This window comes from Balaenoptera acutorostrata, chromosome 11, assembly GCF_949987535.1.
Source record: "Balaenoptera acutorostrata chromosome 11, mBalAcu1.1, whole genome shotgun sequence".
Classification (NCBI taxonomy): domain Eukaryota; kingdom Metazoa; phylum Chordata; class Mammalia; order Artiodactyla; family Balaenopteridae; genus Balaenoptera; species Balaenoptera acutorostrata.
In genome coordinates, this window is record NC_080074.1 from 65,635,906 (window position 1) to 65,659,579 (window position 23,674).

Consider the following 23,674-nt stretch of genomic DNA (forward strand, 5'->3'; position numbering starts at 1 on the left):
CGGAAATGCTCAAGGGAGTCCTGTAACATGAAATGAAAGAACACTAGATGGTAATTTGAAGGCATATGGAGAAATAAAGAACTTGATAAAGGTAAAATACGTAAGCAATTACAAAAGCTAGTATTATTGTAACAATGTTTTGTAACTGTACTTTTTGTTTTCTACATTATTTAAAAGACTAATACATTAAAAAAAAACAAAACCAACTATCAGTCTAAAACCTAATATTACTGCAACTTTGGTTCATAACTCCAGATCTTGTTCTCTACATAATTAAGAGACTAATGCAGTTAAAAGCATTATTAGTTTATATTTTTGGGCACACAATGTATAAAGATGTAATTTTGTGACATCAACAACCAAAAAGGGTGGGGATGGAGCTGTAAAGGAACAAAAATTTTGTATGTTATTGAAGTTAAGTTGGTATAAATTTAATTAGAGTGTTATAACTTTAGGATGTTAAATGGAGTCCCCATGGTAACCATAAAGAAAATAGCTACAGCTTATACACAAAAGGAAATGAGACAGGAATTTAAACATTTCACTACAAAAAATTGATTAAACACACAAAAATACAGTAATGTAGAAAATGAGGGTCAAAAAATCTAAAAACATTGAAAACAAATAGCACAATGAAAGAAGTCCCTCCCTATCAGTCATTACTTTAAATGCAAATGGATTAAACTCTATAATCGAAAGACTGAGAATGGCAGAATGGATAAATACACACTATCTAACTATATGCTGTCTACAAGAGACTCACTTTATATTTAAAATCACAAATAGATTGAAAGTGAAAGAATGGAAAAATATATTCCATGCAAATAGCAACCAAAAGAGAGCAGGGATGGCTGGACTCATATCAGACAAAAATAGACTTTAAATGAAAAAAGCTTACAAGAGACAAAGAAGGACATTACACATTAATAAAAAGTTCAATACAGAAAGAAGATTTAACAATTAGAAACATTTATGCACCTGACAAACCCAGACCATCAAAATATATGGAGCAGGGGCTTCCCTGGTGGTCCAGTGGTAAAGAATCTGCCTTGCAATGCAGGGGATGCAGGTTCAATCCCTGGTCAGAGAACTAAGATCCCACATGCCGCAGGGCAACTAAGCCCACAAGCCACAACTACTGAGCTTGTGTGCCTCAACTACAGAGCCTGCGTGCTGCAAACTACAGAACCCATGTGCTCTGGAACCCGCATGCCACAACTACAGAGCCCACCCGCCCAGCCTGCATGCCACAACTAGAGAAGAGAAAACCCGCACGCCACAACTAGAGAGAAGCCTGCGCGCCACAATGAAAGATCCTGCATGCCTCAACAAAGATCCCACGTGCCGCAACTAAGACCTGATGCAGACAAAAATAAGTAAGTAAGTAAATAAATAATAAATCTTTTAAGAATTATATATATGGAGCAAGAACTGACAGAATTGAAGGAAGAAATAGACAGTTCTACAATAATACTTGGAGACTTCAATACCCTACACACAGTAATGGACAGAATAACTAGACAGAAGATAAGTAAAGAAATAAAGAATTTAAAGAATGCAACAGACCCACTAGATCTAACAGACGTATACAGAACACTCTACCTAACAACAATAGAATACATATTCTTCACAAGTGCACATGTGACATTTTCCAGGATAGATGATATGCTGGGGCACAAATGAAGTCTCAACAGATTTTAAAAGATAGGTATCATACAAAGTGTCTTCTCTGACCACAATGGGATAAGGTTAGAAATCAATAACAGAAGAAAAACTTGAAAATCTACGATATTGTGAAAATTAAACAACACATTTTAAAACAATGACTGGATCAAAGAAGAAATAACAAGGGCAATTAGAAAATACTTAGAGATAAATGAAAATGAAAATACAATATACCAAAACTTACAAGCAGTGCTAAGGAAGAAATTTACAAATGCTTACCTTAAAAACTAAGATCTCAAATTAACAACCTAGCTTTATAACTTAAGGAACTAGGAAAAAAATAAATAAAAAGAACAAAGTAAACCCAAAGCTAGCAGAAGGAAGAAAATAATAAAGATTAGAGCAGAGATAAATGAAATAGAGAACAGAAAAGTAGAGAAAATCAATAAAAGCAAAAGCTGGTTCTTCGAAAAGATCAACAAAATTGACAAACATTTAGCTAGATGGACTAAGAAAAAAAGAGGGAAGATTCAAATTATTAAAATAAGAAATGGAAGTGGGTACATTACTACCAATTCTATGGAAATAAAAAGGATTTTAAGAAAATACTATGAACAACTGTATACCAACAAATTGTATAACCTAGATGAAATGTTTAAATTCCTAGAAACATAAAACCTACCAATACTAAATCATGAAGAAACAGAAAATCTAACTAGTAAGGAGATTGAATCGGTAATCAAAAATTTCCTGACAAAGAAAAGCGCTGGACCCAATGGCTTTACTAGTGAATTCTACCAAACACTTACTCTTGTCAAACTTTAAAAAACAAAAACAAAACAAAACAAAAAATGGCTGAAGAGAAGGGAACATTATCTAACTCTTTCTATGAGGCCAGCATTACCCTGATACTTAGCCAGACAAAAACACTACAAAGCAATATCCCTTATGAACACTGATGCAAAAATTCTCAACAAAACAGTACCAAATCAAATTCCGCAGCATACTAAAAGGATTATACACCATGACCAAGTAGGATTTATTCCCTGAACACAAGAATGGTTCAACTTAAGGAAATCGATCAATGTAATACACCATATTAACAGAATAAAGGGAAAAAAAACCCCCACATGATCATCTTAATTGATGCAGAAAAAATATGTGACAAAATTCAATACCTTCTTATGATAAAAACACTAAAAAATGGGGATTAGAAGAAACCTACTTCAAAATAATAAAAGCCATATACGAAAACCCACAGTGAACAATGGTCAAAGACTAGAGCTTTTCCTCAAAGATCAGGAACAAGGTAAGAATGCCCACTTTTGCCACTTCTATTCCACACAGTACTGAAAGTTATAGCCAGGGCAATTAGGAAAGAAAAAGAAATAAAAGGCATCTAAGTGGGAAAGGAAAAAGTAAAATATGTTTGCAGATGATATGATCTTATATGTAGAAAACGCTAAAGATTACACACACACACACACACACACAGACACACACACACACACACACAGTTAGAACAAATAGATAAATTCAGCAAAGCAGCAGGATACAAAGTCAACACACAAAAATCAGTTGTACTTCGGGGGACTTCCCTCGTGGTCCAGTGGTTAAGAATCTACCTTCCAATGCAGGGGACGTGGGTTCGACCCCTGGTCAAGAAACTAAGATCCTACATGCTGTGAGGCAACTAAGCCCGTACACTGCGACTACTGAGCCCACGTGCTCTGGAGCCCACACACCACAACTAGAGAGAAGCCCGCACACCACAATGAAGAGCCTGCGCGCCGCAATGAAAGATCCCATGTGCTGCAATGAAGATCCCACACGCCACAACTAAGACCCAATGCAGCCTAATAAATAAATGAATAAATAAATAAATATTTAAAAATTAAAAATTTAAAAAATAAAAAAATAAAAATAAGAAGTGGGGGCGGGACCAAAGAATCCAAAAATAAAAAAAATCAGTTGTACTTCAATACATGAACTAACAATCTAAAAAGTAAATTACAAAATAAGTCAATTTACAATAGCATCAAAATGAATAAAATACTTAGGAATTAACTTAATACAAGGAAGTGAAAGACTTGTACAATGAAAACTATAAAACACTGTGGACAGAAATTAAAGAAGACATAAATAAATGGAAACACATTACATGTTCATGAACTGGAAGACTTAATATTAAAATGTCAATAGTACCCAAAGTGATCTACAGATTCAGTGCAATCCATATCAAAATCCCAATGATATTTTTTGCAGAAATAGAAAAACCCATCTTAAAATTCATATGGAATCTCAAGGGACCAAAACAATCTTGAAAAAGAGGACCTAGAGATTATCATACTAAGTGAAGTCAGACAGAGAAGGACAAATATCATATGATAACTCTTATATGTGGAATCTAAAAAAATGATACAAATGAACTTATTTACAAAACAGAAACAGACTCACAGACATAGAAAACAAACTTATGGTCACCAAAGGGGAAAGGTGTGGGGGGCGGGGAGGGATAAATCAGAAGTTTGGGCTTAAAATATATACACGACTATATATAAAATAGATAACCAACAAGGACAGGGAACTATACTCAATATCTTGTAATAACCTACAATTGAAAAGAATCTAAAAAAGTATATGTGTGTGTGTGTATAACTGAATCACTTTGCTATATGCCTGAAATTAACACAACACTGTAAATCAACTACATTTCAATAAAAATTTTTTTAAAAAAAGAAAAAGAGGAACAAAACACGAAGACTTACACAACTTGATTTCAAAACTTACTACAAAGCTACAATAATCAAAACAGTGTAGTACTGGTATAAAGACAGACATATAGGGACTTCCCTGGAGGTCCAGTGGTTAAGACTCTGCCCTTTCACTGTAGGGGGAGTGAGTTCGATCCCTGGTCAGAGAACTAAGATGCTACATGCCGCACAGCATGGCCAAAAAACTTTAAAAAGGAAAGAAAGAAAAAAAAAAAAAAAGACAAACATATAGGCCAACGGAATAGAATAGAGAGCCGAGAAATAAACTCTCATATATATGCTATATGCCTAAATGATTTTTGACAAGGGTGCCAAAACCACTCAATGGGAAAACGACAGTCTTTTCAACAAATAATGCTGGGGAAACTGGAATGTCCACGTGTAAAAGAATAAAGTTGGACCTTTACCTAAAACATTATACAAAAATTAACTCAAAATGGATCAAACATTTAAATGTAAGACCTAAAACAATAAAACTGTTAGAAGAAAATGATGTAGGACAAAAGCTTCACAATACTGGATTTGGCAATGATTTCTTGGATATGACATCAAAGGCACAGTTAACAAAAGAAAAAAACAGACAAATTGGACTTCATGAGAAAAAAGGCAACACACAGAATGTGAGAAGATATTTGCAAATCATATATCTAAGGGATTAATATCCAGAATATATAGAGAATTTAAACTCAACAACAACAACAACAAAAACCACCTGATTAAAAAATAGGCAAAGGACTTGAATAGACATTTCTCCAAAGAAGATATACAAATGGTCAAACACATGAAAATGCTCAATGTCACTAATCATAAGGGAAATGAAAATCAAAACTACAATGAGATATCATCTCATACTCATTAGAATGGCTATTATCAGAAAAAACAGAAAACAAGTGTTAGGCTGTTGATAAACTGGGACTCTTGTGCACTGTTGGTAGGCATATAAAATGGTACAGCTGCTGTGGTTCCTCAAAAATTTAGAATTGGGCTTCCCTGGTGGCGCAGTGGTTGAGAGTCTGCCTGCCGATGCAGGGGACACGGGTTCGAGCCCTGGTCTGGGAGGATCCCACATGCCACGGAGCAACTAGGCCCGTGAGCCACAATTACTGAGCCTGCACGTCTGGAGCCTGTGCTCCGCGACAAGAGAGGCCGTGACAGTGAGAGGCCCGCACACCGCGATGAAGAGTGGCCCCCACTTGCCGCAACTAGAGAAAGCCCTCGCACAGAAACGAAGACCCAACACAGCCAAAAATAAATGGATAAATAAATAAATAATAAAAATAAGGAATTCCTTAAAAAAAAAAAAAATTAGAATTATCATATGATCCAACAATTCCGTTTTTGGCTATAGACCCCAAAGACCTGAAAACAGGGTCTCGAAGACCTATTTGTACATCCATTTATTCACAACAGCTAAAATATGGAAGCAACCCAAGTGTCCACTGATGGATGAATGGATAAACAAAATATGATACATACATACAATGGAATATAATTCAGCCTTTAAAAGGAAGGAAATTCTCTAATATGCTACAAGATGGATGAAACTTGAGAACATTATGCTAATTGAATAAGCTAGTCACAAAAAGACAATTACTGTATGATTTCACTTATATGAGTTATCTAAAGTAGTCAAAATCATAGAGACAGAAAGTAGAGTGGTGGTTGCCAGGGGCAGAAGGGAGGTGGGAATGAGAGTTACTTTTTAATAAGTATAGAGTTTCAGTTTTATAAAATGAAAGGAGTTCTGGAGATGTATATTTGAAAGATGCTAAGAGTAGATCTTAAGAGTTCTCATCATGACAAAAAAAAGTTTTTTGATACCATTATGGTGCTGAATGTTAACTAGACTTATTGTGGTGATCATTTCACAATACATATAAATACTGAATCATTATATTGTACACCTCAAACTAATATAATTTTATGTGTCAATTATACCTCAATTTTTTAAAATTAATTTTTATTGGAGTATAGTTGATTTACAAAGTTGTGTTCGTTTCTGCTGTACAGCAAAGTTAATCAGTTATACATATACATATATCCACTCTTTTTTAGATTCTATTGCCATATAGGTCATTACAGAGTATTGAGTAGAGTTCCCTGTGCTATACAGTAGGTTCTTATTAGTTATCTATTTTATATATAGTAGTATGTAGATGTCAATCCGGTATGTTACCGCAATTTTTAAAAAAAAAGAAGTAAAATATAAACCCTTCATTGGCATATTAGTCCAGATATTGACTTAGAATAAAAGCCAAAAACAAAAACAAAAACAAAAACAAAAAAGAAATGGAGAGAGAGAGATCTGGAATGGTTAAGATGGTAAATTTTATGTGTACTTTACCACAGTAAAAAAACATTTGGAAAAAAACTGCACTATAATATCATTTTTCAGCTATTGGATTAGCGAAGTTCAAAATGTTTCAGAACACTGTAGGGCTGAGGGTATAAAGAAACAGGCATTTTTATATATCACTTGTGGGAGTGCAAAGTGGTACTCTCTCTATAGCAATCTGGTAATACTTATCAAAACTACAAATACATATACACTTTGACCCAGCAATTCCACTTCTAGGAGTTTATCCTAGGTGATACCTAACACATGCAAAGTAATATATGTACAAGGTTATTCACTGAAGTATTGTTAATAATAGCAAAGGATTGCAAACAACCCAAATGTTGATCAATAAAGGAACGGTTATGTAAGTTATGGTACATCTAAACAGTAGGATGAGTATACATTCATAAAAAAACCACGAAAGCTCTTTATATATTGACATGGAATAAGCTCCAAGATATATTACATGAAAAAGGAGCAAGCAAAGAGGAGAATATATATTCATATTTGCTTATATATATGCATAAAATATCCCATAAGATACATAAGAAATTGATAATACAGTTTGCGTCTGGTGTGTGGAACCAAATGGCTGGGAACTATCCCCAGGGATAAAGATGTTTCAGTATATTCACTTTTATAGCTTTGAATTTTGAGCCACATGAATATATTACCTATGCAAATACTAAAATTAAAACAAACAAAAATCCTTTACCTTTTATTTTGTCAAACCACAGCTCTACTAGAAACACTTAATTCTATTTCTAAGGCTAGACTGACATGACTGAATTAATTTTACCCTAAACCTCCTTCACAGCCCTAACAGGAATACTACTGTAACGCTAGATATAATTTTTTCCTCTCCACAGCTCTCATCTCTCTTTCTCTTAAATACTTTCTCCCATGTGAACTGGCTAAGTTTTCATATCACTGTCCTATGTATATAATACCTGTCCCAGTAACTGTTCATGGTCACATCCTATTGAACTAATCCCAGCAGTTAACTGAACTAGATTTGGGTGTTTGGGACTGCCAAACTGAAGCCATTTTTCTTTCTCCAAATTTTAAGAAATTTATGTCTCCAACACATACTTTTCCAGCTTCATGCATATCTCACATCACTAATAACCTATTATCCTGGGCCAATAAATTAATAAGCTGCTGTTCTCCAGAACACACACTCACGTTAGGTGAAAGCAATGGGAAGAAGTTAAGCAAATATTCAAAGCTACAGGTATGGAGAGCTTCAGGGGAATCTATAGTAGTATTAAGTTCTTCTTGGAAAAAATTCTCAAGGGTCATTGAGGTTAAGCCTGGTTTAATCAAGACTTAACAGAACTCCTAATGAAGTGATGTGGAGTCATCAAGAAAGTATTCCAGAACTCCAGCACTAACCTAATATAGACCCTAAAGAGATTTCATACAAATACTTGATTGAAATTCACACTTCAAGCACTTCCTAAAGAAACCAGATTTAGAGTAAAGAGCTATGGGAAGCATTCTGAGGCCAGCTAGTATCCTTAGGGGAAAGCATTTTGGTTTTAAGTGGATAAGGAGAACTAATATGTTAGACACTGTATTAAGTACTTGCATTTGTTAACATTATTTTCCTATTTTAGAGATAAGCAAACTAAGGCACACTAAGGTTAAACAATATTCCCAGGAAATAAAGCCAGTAAGTAGTGAAAAAGGATATAAATCCAGTTTTGACTGACTCCACAGCCCAAGTGCCTTCTACCTCCCTGAATTGGACCATCAGACCCCTCTGCATAGCTAATAGTAGCAAAGCCCCTCTTTAGGCTTTAAGCCAAAGCTCATTAGTATCAGAGATTACAACACAAGTGGTCTGACCTAAAAATCTGAACTATTTTAACTGACCTATGATATGAATTATGTTGAAAACCGCTGGACTAGATCACTTTCTCTAGAGGAGCTCTGCTTTCCTTGACATGCTCTCTAGTTTCATCCCTGCCTAATATTAATATTAATAATATTAATACCCTCCACAATTGTACCATGGCAGAGTCATTCTGCTTCCTGCCTAAAATCACATGGAGGAGAATGTGTGGTATTCTATGTACATAGCTGTGTTTCAATGTCATAGAAGAAAACTTTTCTTAACCAGGTAAACTGAAGATGCATATGTAAATCTTTCAAATATTTTTGCAGAGCCTAAATTTTTTTATAATACAAATATCGATATCAGACTTCTAAATTTAATTCATTTTTACCTTTTTCTTGCCTGTTACTGTCCATTCTTTGAGTACTTCACTGGCACTACCTGTAAGAGAAACCAATTACATATTTTTTCCACCACATGCATGCTCAAGCAGAAATTAGTGTCCCTGAATTTTGTAACTGCTGGAAAATCTCCAAAGTTCCCAACAGGAAAAGTTAAGGTTCAAGTCTCTAAGCTAATGTAATGAGATAATCATATCATGCTTACCTTTTAGAATACCTGCCCATTTAGATCCCCCTTCTCCATTCAATTTCCTCAGTAAGTTCTTCCAAGAAGAGACTAATGTAGCCTGACCATTTTAAAGATTCTTTTATTTATATATCTTTGACCGAATACAAAGATGACTGGTTTCAGCCCAAGTATGGTATCCTCTCTCCTCCAGAAGATTACACACCACCTTAGCTACACTGTTTCAGAGAGAACTGTATACTACTCTAGACCCAAATATTAACATTATAAAGAAAACAGATGAAGATGAAGAAAAACCTTACAGTATTTGGACATGTTTATTCTATACTGGTAAATTCAGAAAAATAGAAACAGGGAGACCTATTCTGATGTCGCTGTCACTGTTCAATGATGCGATAGCTTTAGGCATTTTTTCCCAAACAAGTTATGTGGAAAGAAGTTTGTAAAACACTCCTCAACTCTATAAATCAGAAGGCTTGGCTAAGCCTACCATTTTTTGTATGGTAGATAAGGACACTCAAACCCATATATTTGAATCACTTGCCAGAGCCAAACTAAATGGTACTGGAGCCTGAAAAAGAATGTTGAGTCCCTGAATCTGCCATCTGTGGCTGAGCTACTGGACCACTACTTTGTCATTGTTTCTTAAATTCTTATTAAACCCAACTTCAATCAAGTCCCTTATACCACTGGCCACCTAATTTCTTCTTAACTACCATTAGAGAACGTTCTGAATAAAATGATGGAGTCTTCTCAGCTTGTCTCTTATTCCAGGTATTATATAGCTTATGAACGAATTACTTCTAGGGCTGAAATAGGGAGCTTTAAGAGATATCTTTAAAAATGGCATGGTATGTTATGTTATCATGGCGTCTGCTATATCATCTATGAAACACCAGATTGCCGAATGAATGTTATAGAATGCTGAAGCAACTTCTATTTGAACAAATACAAACTTATAAAAATGTTGAGCTAGGATTACCTTCCATGAATGCTTGTACTGTTTTGTCCACACAATTATCAAAGTGCTGCAAAACCAGGATAATTTCATTGTTACTCTTATTGGGAACTATTGCACGTACTGCATTTATCTGGAAAAGAAGACAAGTTCATTTAATTCTAATATCAGTAGGTCAGTTGGAAACTGAGATCTAATACAGAGAATAACGGAAAGGGTACCATTTCATTTTTAACAAGATATATCACTCTTTAGTGTCAGTGTGAGTACATACAACCAACTCACTGGGAATGATTAATAGATGAGTGATAACAGTACATAAAAATTAATTTCAAAACTTAGAAAAGCAGAACATTTCTAGAAACAGATTTGTGCCAGGGGATTTCCCTGGTGGCACAGTGTTTAAGACACCACGCTCCCAACGCAGGGGGCCCAGGTTCGATCCCTGGTCAGGGAACTAGATCCCACATGCTTGTTGCAACTAAAGAGTTCGCATGTCACAACTAAGGAGCCCGCATGCCGCAACTAAGACCCAGTGCAACCTAATTAATTAATTTAAAAAGAAGATTTGTGCCAGATTTTATTTCAAGAAAGGGTTGTTTAATTTAGGTATCAGGTATTAATTTAGCATCAACATTTCCTCATTTTTAGCAAACTATAGAGAAAGGTGGGAAGTTTAATGAGCCACCAACAATAACAGATTTTTGTATAGCATTTTTCAAAACATTTACTTCATATCATTTAATTGCATAATAATGCTTAAAGATAATTTAAATTATTATAAACTATTTCAGGCATATAAAACATAATGAACACTCACTATATGACAGCCAGTTTAATAAAATAAAATATATGCAAGTGAAGTGCCCACGAAGTCTCTCCTAAATCCCATTTCCCTCCTCTCCACAGAGATCTCTACCTTGAATTGGGTGTTATTTTGATACATGTTTTTATACTTTTATGATGTATGTATGTATCCACAGGTAATACATATTACTGTTTTGCATAACATAAATATTATATCGGGCTTCCCTGGTGGCGCAGTGGTTGAGAATCTGCCTGCTAATGCAGGGGACACGGGTTCGAGCCCTGGTCTGGGAAGATCCCACATGCCGCGGAGCGGCTGGGCCCGTGAGCCACAGCTGCTGAGCCTGCGCGTCTGGAGCCTGTGCCCCGCAACGGGAGGGGCCGCGATAGTGAGGGGCCCGCGCACCGCGATGAAGAGTGGCCCCCGCTTGCCGTAACCAGAGAAAGCCCTCGCACGAACCGAAGACCCAACACAGCCAAAAATAAATAAATAAATAAATAAAGTAGCTATAAAATTAAAAAGAAAAAAAAAAAAAAAAAAAAGAAACGAAGACCCAACACAGCCAAAAAAAAAAAAAAAAAAAAAAAAAAAAAAAATATTATATCGTACATGTCTATATTCAATTTGCTTTTTCATGTAACAATTTTTTTTAGGTTTATTTTTCATGTTGATAAATGGATCTTATTCATTTATTTTAACTGCTACATAGCATTTCCATTGTATGAATATAGTCAGTTTATTCATTCTCCTGTTGATGGACATTTACGTTCTTTCCAATGTTTGGCTACTATGAAAAATGTTACAATAAATATTCCTATGCTTATGCTTACTTGCTGAATACTCAGTGCCTATGACAATGTTTAGCAAATTGTTAAAAAAAAAAAACAAAAAACCAAAAGGGTCTTCTGTGAACACTGAGAGGATGCCTCTATTGTATATAACCACTAGTAGAATTCCTGAACCGTAGGGCATCTACAGTTTCATTAGAAATGCCAAATTTCCCTTTAAAACAGGGAATTCCAATTTTGTCAGTTATTCCTAAGGTATTTTATATCTTTTGAGATTAAAAATATATACTTTACAATAACTGCATATTCTGTTTTCATTTTTGTATATCGATTTTATATCCAGCTATTTTGATGACTTCATTATTCCTAATAATTTGTTGCTTTCTTGGTTTTTCTATGTAGACAACAGTATTGTCTATAAATAACGGCAGTTTTTTTTCTTCCTTTCTAATCCTTATAATTTTCATTTCTTGTCTTACTGCACAATGTGAAATTGGTTATTTCTTCAAGAAGACCTGATTCTTTTCGGTAGAAAGTGGTAGTTAGAAACCAAGATCTAAGAGCTAGGTGTGTTTATTGCTACCAGGGAGTCATTATTTCTAGGTCCTTTCAGTGGATAGAGCTAGGAAATTTTGTTTCTTACAACATAAGTTCATATATAATAATAAAAGTTCAAATATAGTATTAAAAGGTTTTTTGTTTTTTAATAAATTTATTTATTTATTTATTTTTGCTGTGTTGGGTCTTCGTTTCTGTGCGAGGGCTTTCTCCAGTTGCGGCGAGCGGGGGCCACTCTTCATCACAGTGCATGGGCCTCTCACTATCACGGCCTCTCTTGTCGCGGAGCACAGGCTCCAGACGCGCAGGCTCAGTAGTTGTGGCTCACAGGCCCAGTTGCTCCGCGGCATGTGGGACCCTCCCAGACCAGGGCTCGAACCCGCGTCCCCTGCATTGGCAGGCAGATTCTCAACCACTGCGCCACCAGGGAAGCCCAGGTTTGTTTTTTTTGCATGCCATGTGGCTTGCAGGATCTTAGTTCCCCGACCAGGGATCAAACCCAGGCCCTCTGCAATGAAAGCACAGAGTCCTAACCACTGGACCACCAGGGAATTCCCCAGCTATGCATTTAAAATGATGTATGTTATTTTTCATTCTGTATTTGTAAGCATTGTATATTAGAAATGTTTTCAGGGTATCTAGTCAGCCATACTGCTTGAAAAGGAAGCCCTTTTATAGACGAAGAGAAGTAAAGTATCTTGTTCAAGTAATTAGCAGAATCTGTATTAGAACCTAACTCTTTCTTAGTACACTTGCTTTCATATCATTCTATACTTCTTTTGTTTCAGGCTTAATTGAACAATGATAAGGTTTAAAACCATACAAATGGGAAGGTATATAATCTATAATACAAAGAGGGCAAATTTTTGAAATGAGCAAAAAACTTAGCACTGATGACTAGAAATGGGCTTCAGGCAAAAATAACAGATTCAATGATAAAGGTAAAATTCTGATAACTTAAAATGTGAAAGTGTTTATATTACTGAACCAATATATATCTATGACTCCATAATCAACAATATACTTTTTAAATAAGACAGAGAACACACATAAAGCTTTTTTTTAATGTTTTTCTCAGTATAGCTCATTAAGGGTTATATTACTAAAAACAACCTTTTCTTCCAAAGGTATATTACTTAGATAATTTATTCCTCTTCTTGCTCTAAAGTCTCCTGGACTTAAAAATCCTCTTCAAGTGAACAGGTAGATCCTGGGACTTCCCTGGTGGTCCAGTGGTTAAGACACCATGCTCCCAATGCAGGGGGCCGGGGTTCGATCCCTGGGCAGAGAACTAGATCCCACATGCATGTCGCAACTACGAGTCCGCATGCTGCAACTAAAAGACCCCGCGTGCCGCAACGAAGATCCCACGTGCTGCAACCAAGACCCGGCATGGCCAAATAAATAAATAAATAAAAATCAAAAAATAAAAATTGGGTTGTCTTAAAAAAAAAAAAAAGGGAAGATCCTACTCAGATTGTTCTTTAAAGAATGTTGCTAAATGAGATACACACTTAGTCACATAAATATTGTTATAATATTAATTAATTAATATTAAGATGTCTTCAAGAGAATTTAGAATAAATATATGTATATGTATACATGCAAGGCAAATTGCACGTATAGGCTCTGATTCCTCAAAACCTTCATGGTGGTTACTCTCTGATATACAGTGGCATTCATACAGTTTTGTTCTTCAAATTTCACTTTTTTTTAAAAAATTAATTAATTAATTTATTTATTTTTGGCTGTGTTGGGTCTTCGTTTCTGCGCAAGGGCTTTCTCTAGTTGCGGCAAGCGGGGGCCACTCTTCAGCGCGGTGCGCGGGCCTCTCACTATCGCGGCCTCTCTTGTTGCGGAGCACAGGCTCCAGATGCGCAGGCTCAGCAGTTGTGGCTCACGGGCCCAGTTGCTCCGTGGCATGTGGGATCTTCCCAGACCAGGGCTTGAACCCGTGTCCCCTGCATTGGCAGGCAGATTCTCAACCACTACGCCACCAGGGAAGCCCCAAATTTCACTTTCTTAATGAGTTTTTATAGCCATTGATTTTATTAGTACCTAAATTTTAACAAAACATTCAAGTTTCTTATCCACAGTAACTAGTCATACCTTCTCTTTCATGTTCTCAAAAACTCCTCCCTGGGCCAGTACAGTATTGGACTGCAAATCAAAAATGAATCCTGATGAATCTGAAACAATGAGAAGGAAAAAATATATTCAACATGGTCCAAAGCTAACATATAATCTATCCCGCAAAATGGAAGGGCCAATACTAGCTGCTTTTCTCCCATAAACAGCTAACAAGAAGGAAGTTGTTATTTTGCAAATTCTATTATATAGATAACTGATAACTACATTTGCATTAAAATTATAAAATTAATTTGATTTTAATAGAAACTGTCACAGCTTGAGAAAAACACTAAGTACATCACCTATATTAGACTGTCCAGTAATCCTTGGTATCTTTGTTAACTATCCTATCTTAATTTAAAAGACCCTCTAAAAATGTTGTAAGTAAATAGCTCCTCAAGGTAAAATTTAATACTAACAACTATGAAAATGTGAGAATGAGATCTTCTGTGGCATTAATAATAACAACACATAAAAGTACTTTCCATCTTCCAGACTGCAACACACACACACCATGTTCTTAGACTATGAACTCCATGAATACATTTGTTTGTGTTCCCAATATAATACTTGATAAGGCAATGTACCTGAGTTTACATTACCAGCACAAATGGGAAAACTTAGTTCAATGTACGTAATTACAGAAAAGAGTTTGGCTTCCCTGCACTTATAAAGAAAAGGCTATCTATGAATTTAATCAGTTTCTTTACCTGTGACTATATGATCAACAAATTACCTCAGCTTTAACACTTGACAACTTTGTTTTAATCTAAGGAGATGCGATCCTACGACATGGTTAGAGTGCTTCTCAAATTCTGATGTGTATACTTAACATCTGGGGAAATCTCCAGCTAAAACGCAGGTTCTGACTCAGGAGTCTGGCGTGTGGCCTGAGGTTTTTACTCCCAAGTGGTATCAACATTGCAGATCCATGCACCATACTTGGGAGTAGCTTGGGGGTTAGAATTTCAACAAAGCAAGTAAAAGGGGAAATTTTGAGAAAAGGGGTTGCTGTGGTCTGAATGTTTGTGTTCTCCCCTCCAAATTCATATATGAAATCCTACAGTGATGGTATTAGTAGGTGAGGCCTTTGGAGAGTGGAGTCCTCATGAATGGGATTAGTGCTCTTTTTTTTTTTTTTAATTTTATTTACTTATGTGGCTGCGGTGGGCTCTTCCTTGCGGAGTGCGGACTCCAGAGTGTGAGGGCTCAGTAGTTGTGGCGCGTGGGCTTAGTTGCCCCACGGCATGTGGGATCTTACTTCTCCGACCAGGGTTTGAACCCGCGTCCCCTGCATTGGAAAGCGGATTCTTAACCACTGGACCACCAGGGAAGTCCCAGGATAAGTGCTCTTATAAAAAAGATTCTACAGAGCTCTCTAGCCCCTGCCACCATGTGAGGACACAATGAGAAGTCTGAAACCCAGAAGAAGGCCCTTACCAGACCATGCTGGCACTCTGATCTCAGATTTCCAGCCTCTAGAACTGTGAGAAGTAAATTTCTGTTGTTTATAAGCTACCCAGTCTGTGGTATTTTGTTACAGCAGTCTGAACGGAATAAGATGGGGGTAAAAAAATACAGTAATATTCTAGTGCACTTTCCAAATTCTTCTACTATTATTTCAGATGTTTTTTTTTAATTTTTAATTTTTTTAAACATCTTTATTGGAGTATAATTGCTTTACAATGGTGTGTTAGTTTCTGCTTTATAACGAAGTGTATCAGCTATACACATACATATATCCCCATATCCCTTCCCTCTTGCGTCTCCCTCCCTCCCTCCCTATCCCACCCCTCTAGGTGGTCACAAAGCACCGAGCTGATCTCCCTGTGCTACGGGGCTGCTTCCCGCTAGCTATCGGTTTTACATTTGGTAGTGTATATATGTACATGCCACTCTCTCACTTTGTCCCGGTTAATTAAAGCCTCTTTTACAGCTCAATTGTTATCCTGTGTTTTAAAATACCTCCTAGTTGCTATGGAAGACTGATAATTTATAAGTTAGAATGATAACAATATTTTGGTACTAAAAGTGGAAAATAGGATATGAATAGAGCCTATGTCATTCAAAGAGAAACTGTGTTTGCCAATTACCATTGAACTGAGAATTAATTTAGATTTAACCTCTGTAATATTGGCAATATCATGATTGTTCCCCGAATGAAAAATCAGGTCACATTTACACAAACTCAGTATTTAAAGCCTGAGTTTTCCAGATGATAACATAATATGGTTAACTCCCAATTATCTTTATTAATTGAAAAGAGACACAGTACAGATAAAAATCTTACACAGCCAAAACACTACCCAGCAACCTTCTCAGAATTGCTTTAGGTTATCCAGATGATATAACCTGACTGTTGTAAGTACAGATGACCCTTGAACAACATGGGTTTCAACCGCCTGGAGCTACTCATACGCAGATTTTTTTCAACAGTAAATATACTACAGTACTACACAATCTGTGGTTGGTTGGATCCATAGATGCAGAACTGTGGACACTGAGGCCCAATTGTAAGGATTTTCCACTGCACTCAGGGGTCAGCACCCCTAACCCCCGTGTTGTTCAAGGGTCAACTGTACTCTCTCCCGAAGACACATTAATGAGCACTGAGATGATACAAAGGACATCAGTAATCTTGTTAAGGAATCAAACCACCAATCTCTTTTAGGGAAAAGAGGGGATACTTAAGGTAAAACAGCATTTTGGAATCTATATTTAAATGAACTATTGGTATTTCTAACTTCTACATCATCTAACACTTTTTATTTTTTTTCCTTTAACAACATGCTGGATGAAACCAAGTGCAGGGAAAACAAAGGGTAGTTCTGCAAACACCTTCAGTTACTGCCCCCTCAAATTAGCATAAGTATTATTAGGGTTTGTTTGGCATACCAGTTGGGATAATGATTAAAAATACATAAAGCAGGGCTTCCCTGGTGGCGCAGTGGTTGAGAATCTGCCTGCTAATGCAGGGGACACGGGTTCGAGCCCTGGTCTGGGAAGATCCCACATGCCGCGGAGCGGCTAGGCCCGTGAGCCACAATTGCTGAGCCTGCGCGTCTGGAGCCTGTGCCCCGCAACGGGAGGGGCCGCGATGGAGAAAGGCCCGCGCACCGCGATGAAGAGCGGTCCCCGCACCGCGATGAAGAGTGGCCCCCGCTTGCCGCAACTGGAGAAAGCCCTCGCACGAACCGAAGACCCAATACAGACAAAAATAAATTAATTAATTAATTAAAAAAAAAAAAAAAAAGAAAATCCTTAAAAAAAAAAAAAAAATCTTTAAAAAAAAAAAAAAATACATAAAGCATAAGAACCTAGGGGCAGGACAGGAATAAAGACGCAGACTAGAGAATGGACTTGAGGACATGGGGAAGGGGAAGGGTAAGCTGGGACGAAGTGAGAGAGTGGCATGGACATACACACACTACCAAATGTAAAACCTATAGCTAGTGGGAAGCAGCCACATAGCACTGGGAGATCAGCTCAGTGCTTTGAGACCACCTAGAGGGGTGGGATAGGGAGGGAGGGAGGGAGACGCAAGAGGGAGGAGATATGGGGATATATGTATATGTATAGCTGATTCACTTTGTTATAAAGCAGAAACTAACACACCATTGTAAAGCAATTATACTCCAATTAAAGACATTAAAAAAAATACATAAAGCAGCTATTTCAGTCAGGATCCCAGCAGGAAACAGACAGCACACTTAGACTGGGAAATCTGAAGAGAGTTTAATGAAGGGACTATTTTCGAAGGTGCTGGTAGGGAGTAGGGAAAGTACAAGATAGAGCACAGTACTCCTTGGCTAATAATAGCAATGTATATTGCTACTGGAGGTTTTAAAGAAGGTAAGGAGGGAGCAATTACTGGAACCCAGAGAGAGCAGGCTCTTTCATCTTTGTTTCATCTGGTGTGGAGACAGCCATAGGATAATAGTCCTTTAGGCAAAGGACACAGTAAGCCCACAGTGACCCCTCAGGGAAAGATTGGGGGAACAGATACTCCTACCTCACTCTCCTCCTTTTCTCTGGTCTCCTGTCTATGCTGCCCAATAGCCAAACTCAACCAGAAGCCCGAGGGCAAGAAACCTGTAGTCTGACCTATAGTCTGTACAGGTCAGCCTCCCAGGGCACAAATGCCCATTTTGTATTTATATTCTAAATCATGAGTTCGCCAAAAAGGGCAGCAATAATTTAACATCTTAACTTGTCTATTCACCAGCTAATATTGCCTCTTTTTACTTAAACCAACAACTCAAGTAGATTCAAAACCCTGCTTCAATGAACTGGAGCTTAAGTGCCTCTCAACATGATAGGGAAAGTCATTTTTAATTCCCGCCAACAACATTTAGTGATTTAACAATTCTCTTATTTTTTCGTGCAAAGAAAGCCTAAGATTTACTTAATTCCATTGGTAGGAAATAAGGCAGGATCTCATCCTTTTATAACTGCTCTATGATAGAAGGTCATGTATACTCTATCAGAAATAAATTTTTTTTATTTAGAAATAAATTTTTAAAGAAAAAAAAATGAAGTTAAATACTATACTCAGGCAAGATTCATAAAGGATATGAGGAACCCTTGACACTGAGCTTTCTTTTTTTTTTTTTTTTTTAAGAAATTCACGGTCTTTTATTTATTTATTTATTTATTTATGACTGTGTTGAGTCTTCGTTTCTGTGTGAGGGCTTTCTCTAGTTGCGGCAAGTGGGGACCACTCTTCATCGCGGTGCGCGGGCCTCTCACCATCGCGGCCTCTCTTGTTGCGGAGCACAGGCTCCAGACGCGCAGGCTCAGTAATTGTGGCTCACGGGCCCAGTTGCTCCGTGGCATGTGGGATCTTCCCAGACCAGGGCTCGAACCCGTGTCCCCTGCATTGGCAGGCAGATTCTCAACCACTGTGCCACCAGGGAAGCCCTGAGCTTTCTTATTATCATTTATTTCATTCTATCAGGAACCATCTCACAGGTTTCTTGGAATTATTTCAAATAGCACACATTTAGGAACATTTTGGAAAAAGTATGCTATTTACAGTATCACTGACATACTTGTAAATATTGCAGGCTTTGTTATTGCTTTCACTGGCTTCAAAAATCAGGCAAAAGTTATTTCAATGAGGACAACATAGAAATATCTGACTGTCACATATATCAAACCAGACTTGAGCAAGTTTTTTTTTAAATTGAGGTATAATTGACACATATATGTAACATTATATTACGTAGTTTCAGGTATATAGCATAATGATTTGATATTTGTATATATTGTGAAATGATCGCCACAATAAGTCTAGTTAACATCCATCACCATACATAATTAGTATTTTTTTCTTGTGATAAGAACTTTTAAGATACACTCTCTCAGCAACTTTCAAACAAGCAATACGGTATTATTAACTATAGTCACCATGCTGTACATTACATTCCCAGGACTTATTTATTTTATAACTGGAAGTTTGTACCTTTTGACCCCCTTTACCCATTTGGTCCTCCCCCCACCCCCCATCTTTGGTAACCACCAATCTGTTCTCTGTATCTATGAGCTCTTTTATTTTCAAATTTTAGATCCCACATGTATGTCAGATCATACGGTTTGTCTTTCACTGACTTATTTCACTTAGCATAATGTCCTCAAGGTCCATCCATGTTGTCACAAATGGCAAGATTTTCTTTTTTATGGCTGAATAATATTCCATTGTATATATACACCACATTTTCTTTATCCATTCATCCATCAATAGACACTTAGGTTGTTTCCATACCTTGACTATTGTAAATCATGCCACAATGAACATGGGGGTACATGTGTCTTTTTGAGTTAATGTTTTTGCTTTCTTTGGATAAATATCCAGAAGTGGAATTGCTGGATCATATGGTAGTTCTATATTTAATATTTTGAGGAACCTCCATACTGTTTTCCATAGTGGCTGCACCAATTTATATTCCCACTAACAGTGCACAGGGTTCCCTTTTTTCCACATCCTGGCCAACACTTGTTATTTCTTGTCTTTTTGATAATAACCATTTTAACAGGTGTGAGGTGATATCGCATTATGGTTTTGATGGCATTTTCCTGATTAGTGATGTTAAGCACCTTTTCATGTACCTGTTGGTCATCTTCTTTGTAATTGAACACATATCTCAACAAACTTTGAAACATAGTCTAATTCTGTTTTTAATTTATAATTTAACCTGAAGACCATATTGTATTCAATGTTTCATAATTAATTTGGTTAAAAGGTCTGATTATATTCACAACTCTCAGGATGGAAGGAAGAAAGGCAGGCAGGCAGGCAGGCAGGAAGGAAGGAAGGGAAGGAGGGAGGAAAGGAAGAAAGGAAGAGAGAAAACAGTATTGGTGAGGATGTGGAGAAACTGGAACCGTCATACCTTGCTGGTGGGAATGTAAAATGGTATAGCTGCTGTGGAAAGCTATATGATGTCTCCTTAAATACAATAATTAAAGATAGAATTATCATATGATACAGCGATTCCACGTCTGGGTATACACACAAAAAACCGAAAGCAGCAACTGGAACAAATATTGGGTTGGCCAAAAAGTTCATTCAGTTAGTGAATACATTGTTCAATAAAATTCTTGGTGAAAATGAAAAATGTGTCTTTTAGGTTTACTTAAAACTGAACGAACTTTTTGGCCAACCCAATATTTGTATACCCATGTTCATACCAGCATTATTCACGATAGCCAAAAGGTAGAAGAAACAAAATGTCCATCATCAGATAAATGGATAAAGAAAATGTGGTGTGTATATATATACACAATGGAATATTATTCAGCATTAAAAAGGAACGAAATTCTGACACATGCTACAACGTGGATGAAGCTTGAAGATATTATGCTAAGTGAATTAAGTCAGTTACAAAAGGACAAATACTGTATGATTCCACTCATATGAGGTGACTAGAGAGTCAAATTAAAAGAAGGGAAAGTAGAATGGTGGTTGCTATGGGCTGGGGAGGAAGGGGGAATGCAAGATCTTGTTGAATAGATAACAGAGTTTCAGTTTTGCAAGTTGGAAAAGTGTGGAGATGGACAGTGGTGATGGTTGCACGGCAGTGTGAAAATACGCCACTGAACTGCACACTTAAACATGGTTAAAATAGTAAATTTTATGTCATGTAAATTTTATCACAATTAAAAAAAATTTAAGTTCTAATTATAAAGAACGTTAAGAAAAGAAAATAGCATTGTTTTCTAATGTAAAATTTTAAATGTAAGGATCCCTTACTGAGATTCCAAATTAATCTCTGCAAAAAATATTTGGTAAGCACCTACCATGAGCCAAGCTAGGCATTGAGGATACATTGGCAAACAAGACGTCTATGGTTCCTGCTCTGAGTTTTATAGTCTAGTGCAAGAGACCAGTAAAAATAAACAATCTCTCTAATAATGACAGCAACTATGCATAGCTTATTAAATTGCACAGTACTAAATACATATACTAGATGCCCACCATAGCACTATTTTGAGGTAGAGGTTGTTTTTTTTTTTTTTTGGCTGCGTTGTGTCTTCGTTGCTGCGCGTGGGCTTTCTCTAGTTGTGGTGAGCAGGGCTACTCTTTGTTGTGGTGCATGGGCTTCTCATTGCGGTAGCTTCTCTTGTTGCAGAGCACAGGCTCTAGGCACACGGGCGTCAGTAGTTATGGCATGTGGGCTCAGTAGTTTTGGCTCGCTGTTTCTAGAGCGCAGGCTCAGTAGTTGTGGCCCACGGGCTTAGGTGCTCCACGGCACGTGGGATCTTCCCAGACCAGGGCTCGAACCCCTGTCCCCTGCATTGGCAGGCAGATTCTTAACCACTGAGCCACCAGGGAAGCCCAAGGTGGAGATTGTTGAAAGCTTTACTATTTAGGGTCCTACCTAAAAAGATTTAGCAGAGCTAATATTATTAAGGCACAGTAAGGCTCTTTGAAAGTACTAAAGTGAATTCAATCTGATTATCAATGAGAAGATTGTTTCCTTCATGGAAAAGTCTGTCCCCCCAAATTCCAGGCTGCTTACAGTAGAGAGAAGCATCGAGGGGGCTCAACCCAGACATGGAGTAAGTCTAAGGATTCTTACAGGGGCTAATGCATTTGTGTCTTTGAATTTAACAACTAAAAACTTATGGTTTTAGATTGTTTATGTATTTTTTTTCATTGACATGATGGCAAATTATTATATTATCCAATCTGACAAGTGAGGAGAAAGGTGGAAATATAATCCCTTCCAGAATACCTTCTCTTCACTTTACAATGATGAGAAAAGTCAGTCATGGTACTATTCTTTACCCAAACTCATACAGTAAGAAACCTACTGCAGAATCAAGGACAGAGTCCAAGTTTTATGCTATACACAAAGTGCCGTAACTCATCAAATATACTAGTTCTCAAGTTTCCATTATTTTAACAAAAAGGTGGTATATCACCTTTCCTCTAAGGATCTCAGATTTTTGTTATTACTCACTGATGTTCCTCATACATACATGAAACAAGTTGGATAACAAAATTATTCACATTTCACCATGGTCAAAGACAGGCCATACAGTTAACAGCCAATTAAATGCAGGTAAGCCCAGAGGTGAAGAACCCTAGACATACAGATAACCTAACAAGTGTGATGATCACTTGTCATATTTTCTCAGACTGTATCAACTTCCTTTTAAAAATTAAAAAGCAAACTCAGAAGCAGAGGCCGAATGCCAGAAGTGGTATCTCATGAACAATTAAACAATCTGAAGTTCTCCTTTAGACTGAACACAGCCAGTACTCAACCACCTAAAAGAAAATAACTAGTCTCTTGCAATTGCTTTTTCTCATGCCAATTTTGAGAATAATCCACATATAAATCACCCTTAAAATTACAAGTGAAGTTCAGTTTCTTCATGTGCACTAATGGCAAACATAGGGACAGGGGTTATGTTGCACAAATGTGAGTGCAAGGAAAAGAAAGTTATTGTCACAGGCACTACTAGCTAAAGCCTAGAGTACATTCACAACTTCAAAACTGAAGATGCCACCAACTTCAGTTTCCTAGGTGGTAATTCTCTCTTCTGTCAATTTACCTTCTAAGCTTAGAAGAATTATGACTGTTTTGGTAAGAAATAAGATACTTATTTAAAAAGGTGGGGATATGTGTAAATAAAGGAGAATCAGGCTTAGAAGGGAAGCAAATCAGAGATGAGAAATTTAGAAAGGCAACTATGTCAAAATGCCATTTTGTAAGATT

General features: G+C 36.9%; 1 protein-coding gene across 2 annotated transcripts in view; it reads right to left on the minus strand.

Moving 5' to 3' along the window:
• Positions 1–23,674, minus strand: part of SPATS2 (spermatogenesis associated serine rich 2) — a 138,752-nt gene that overhangs the window by 28,010 nt on the left and 87,068 nt on the right. For both annotated transcript variants that reach the window (XM_007179303.3, XM_007179304.3), the window contains exons 3-5: positions 14,427–14,506; positions 10,188–10,296; positions 9,009–9,058 (exon numbers count right to left, since the gene is read on the minus strand). In XM_007179303.3, the coding sequence (XP_007179365.1) occupies positions 9,009–9,058; positions 10,188–10,296; positions 14,427–14,506 (239 nt within the window). The remainder of the gene's footprint in view (positions 1–9,008; positions 9,059–10,187; positions 10,297–14,426; positions 14,507–23,674) is intronic.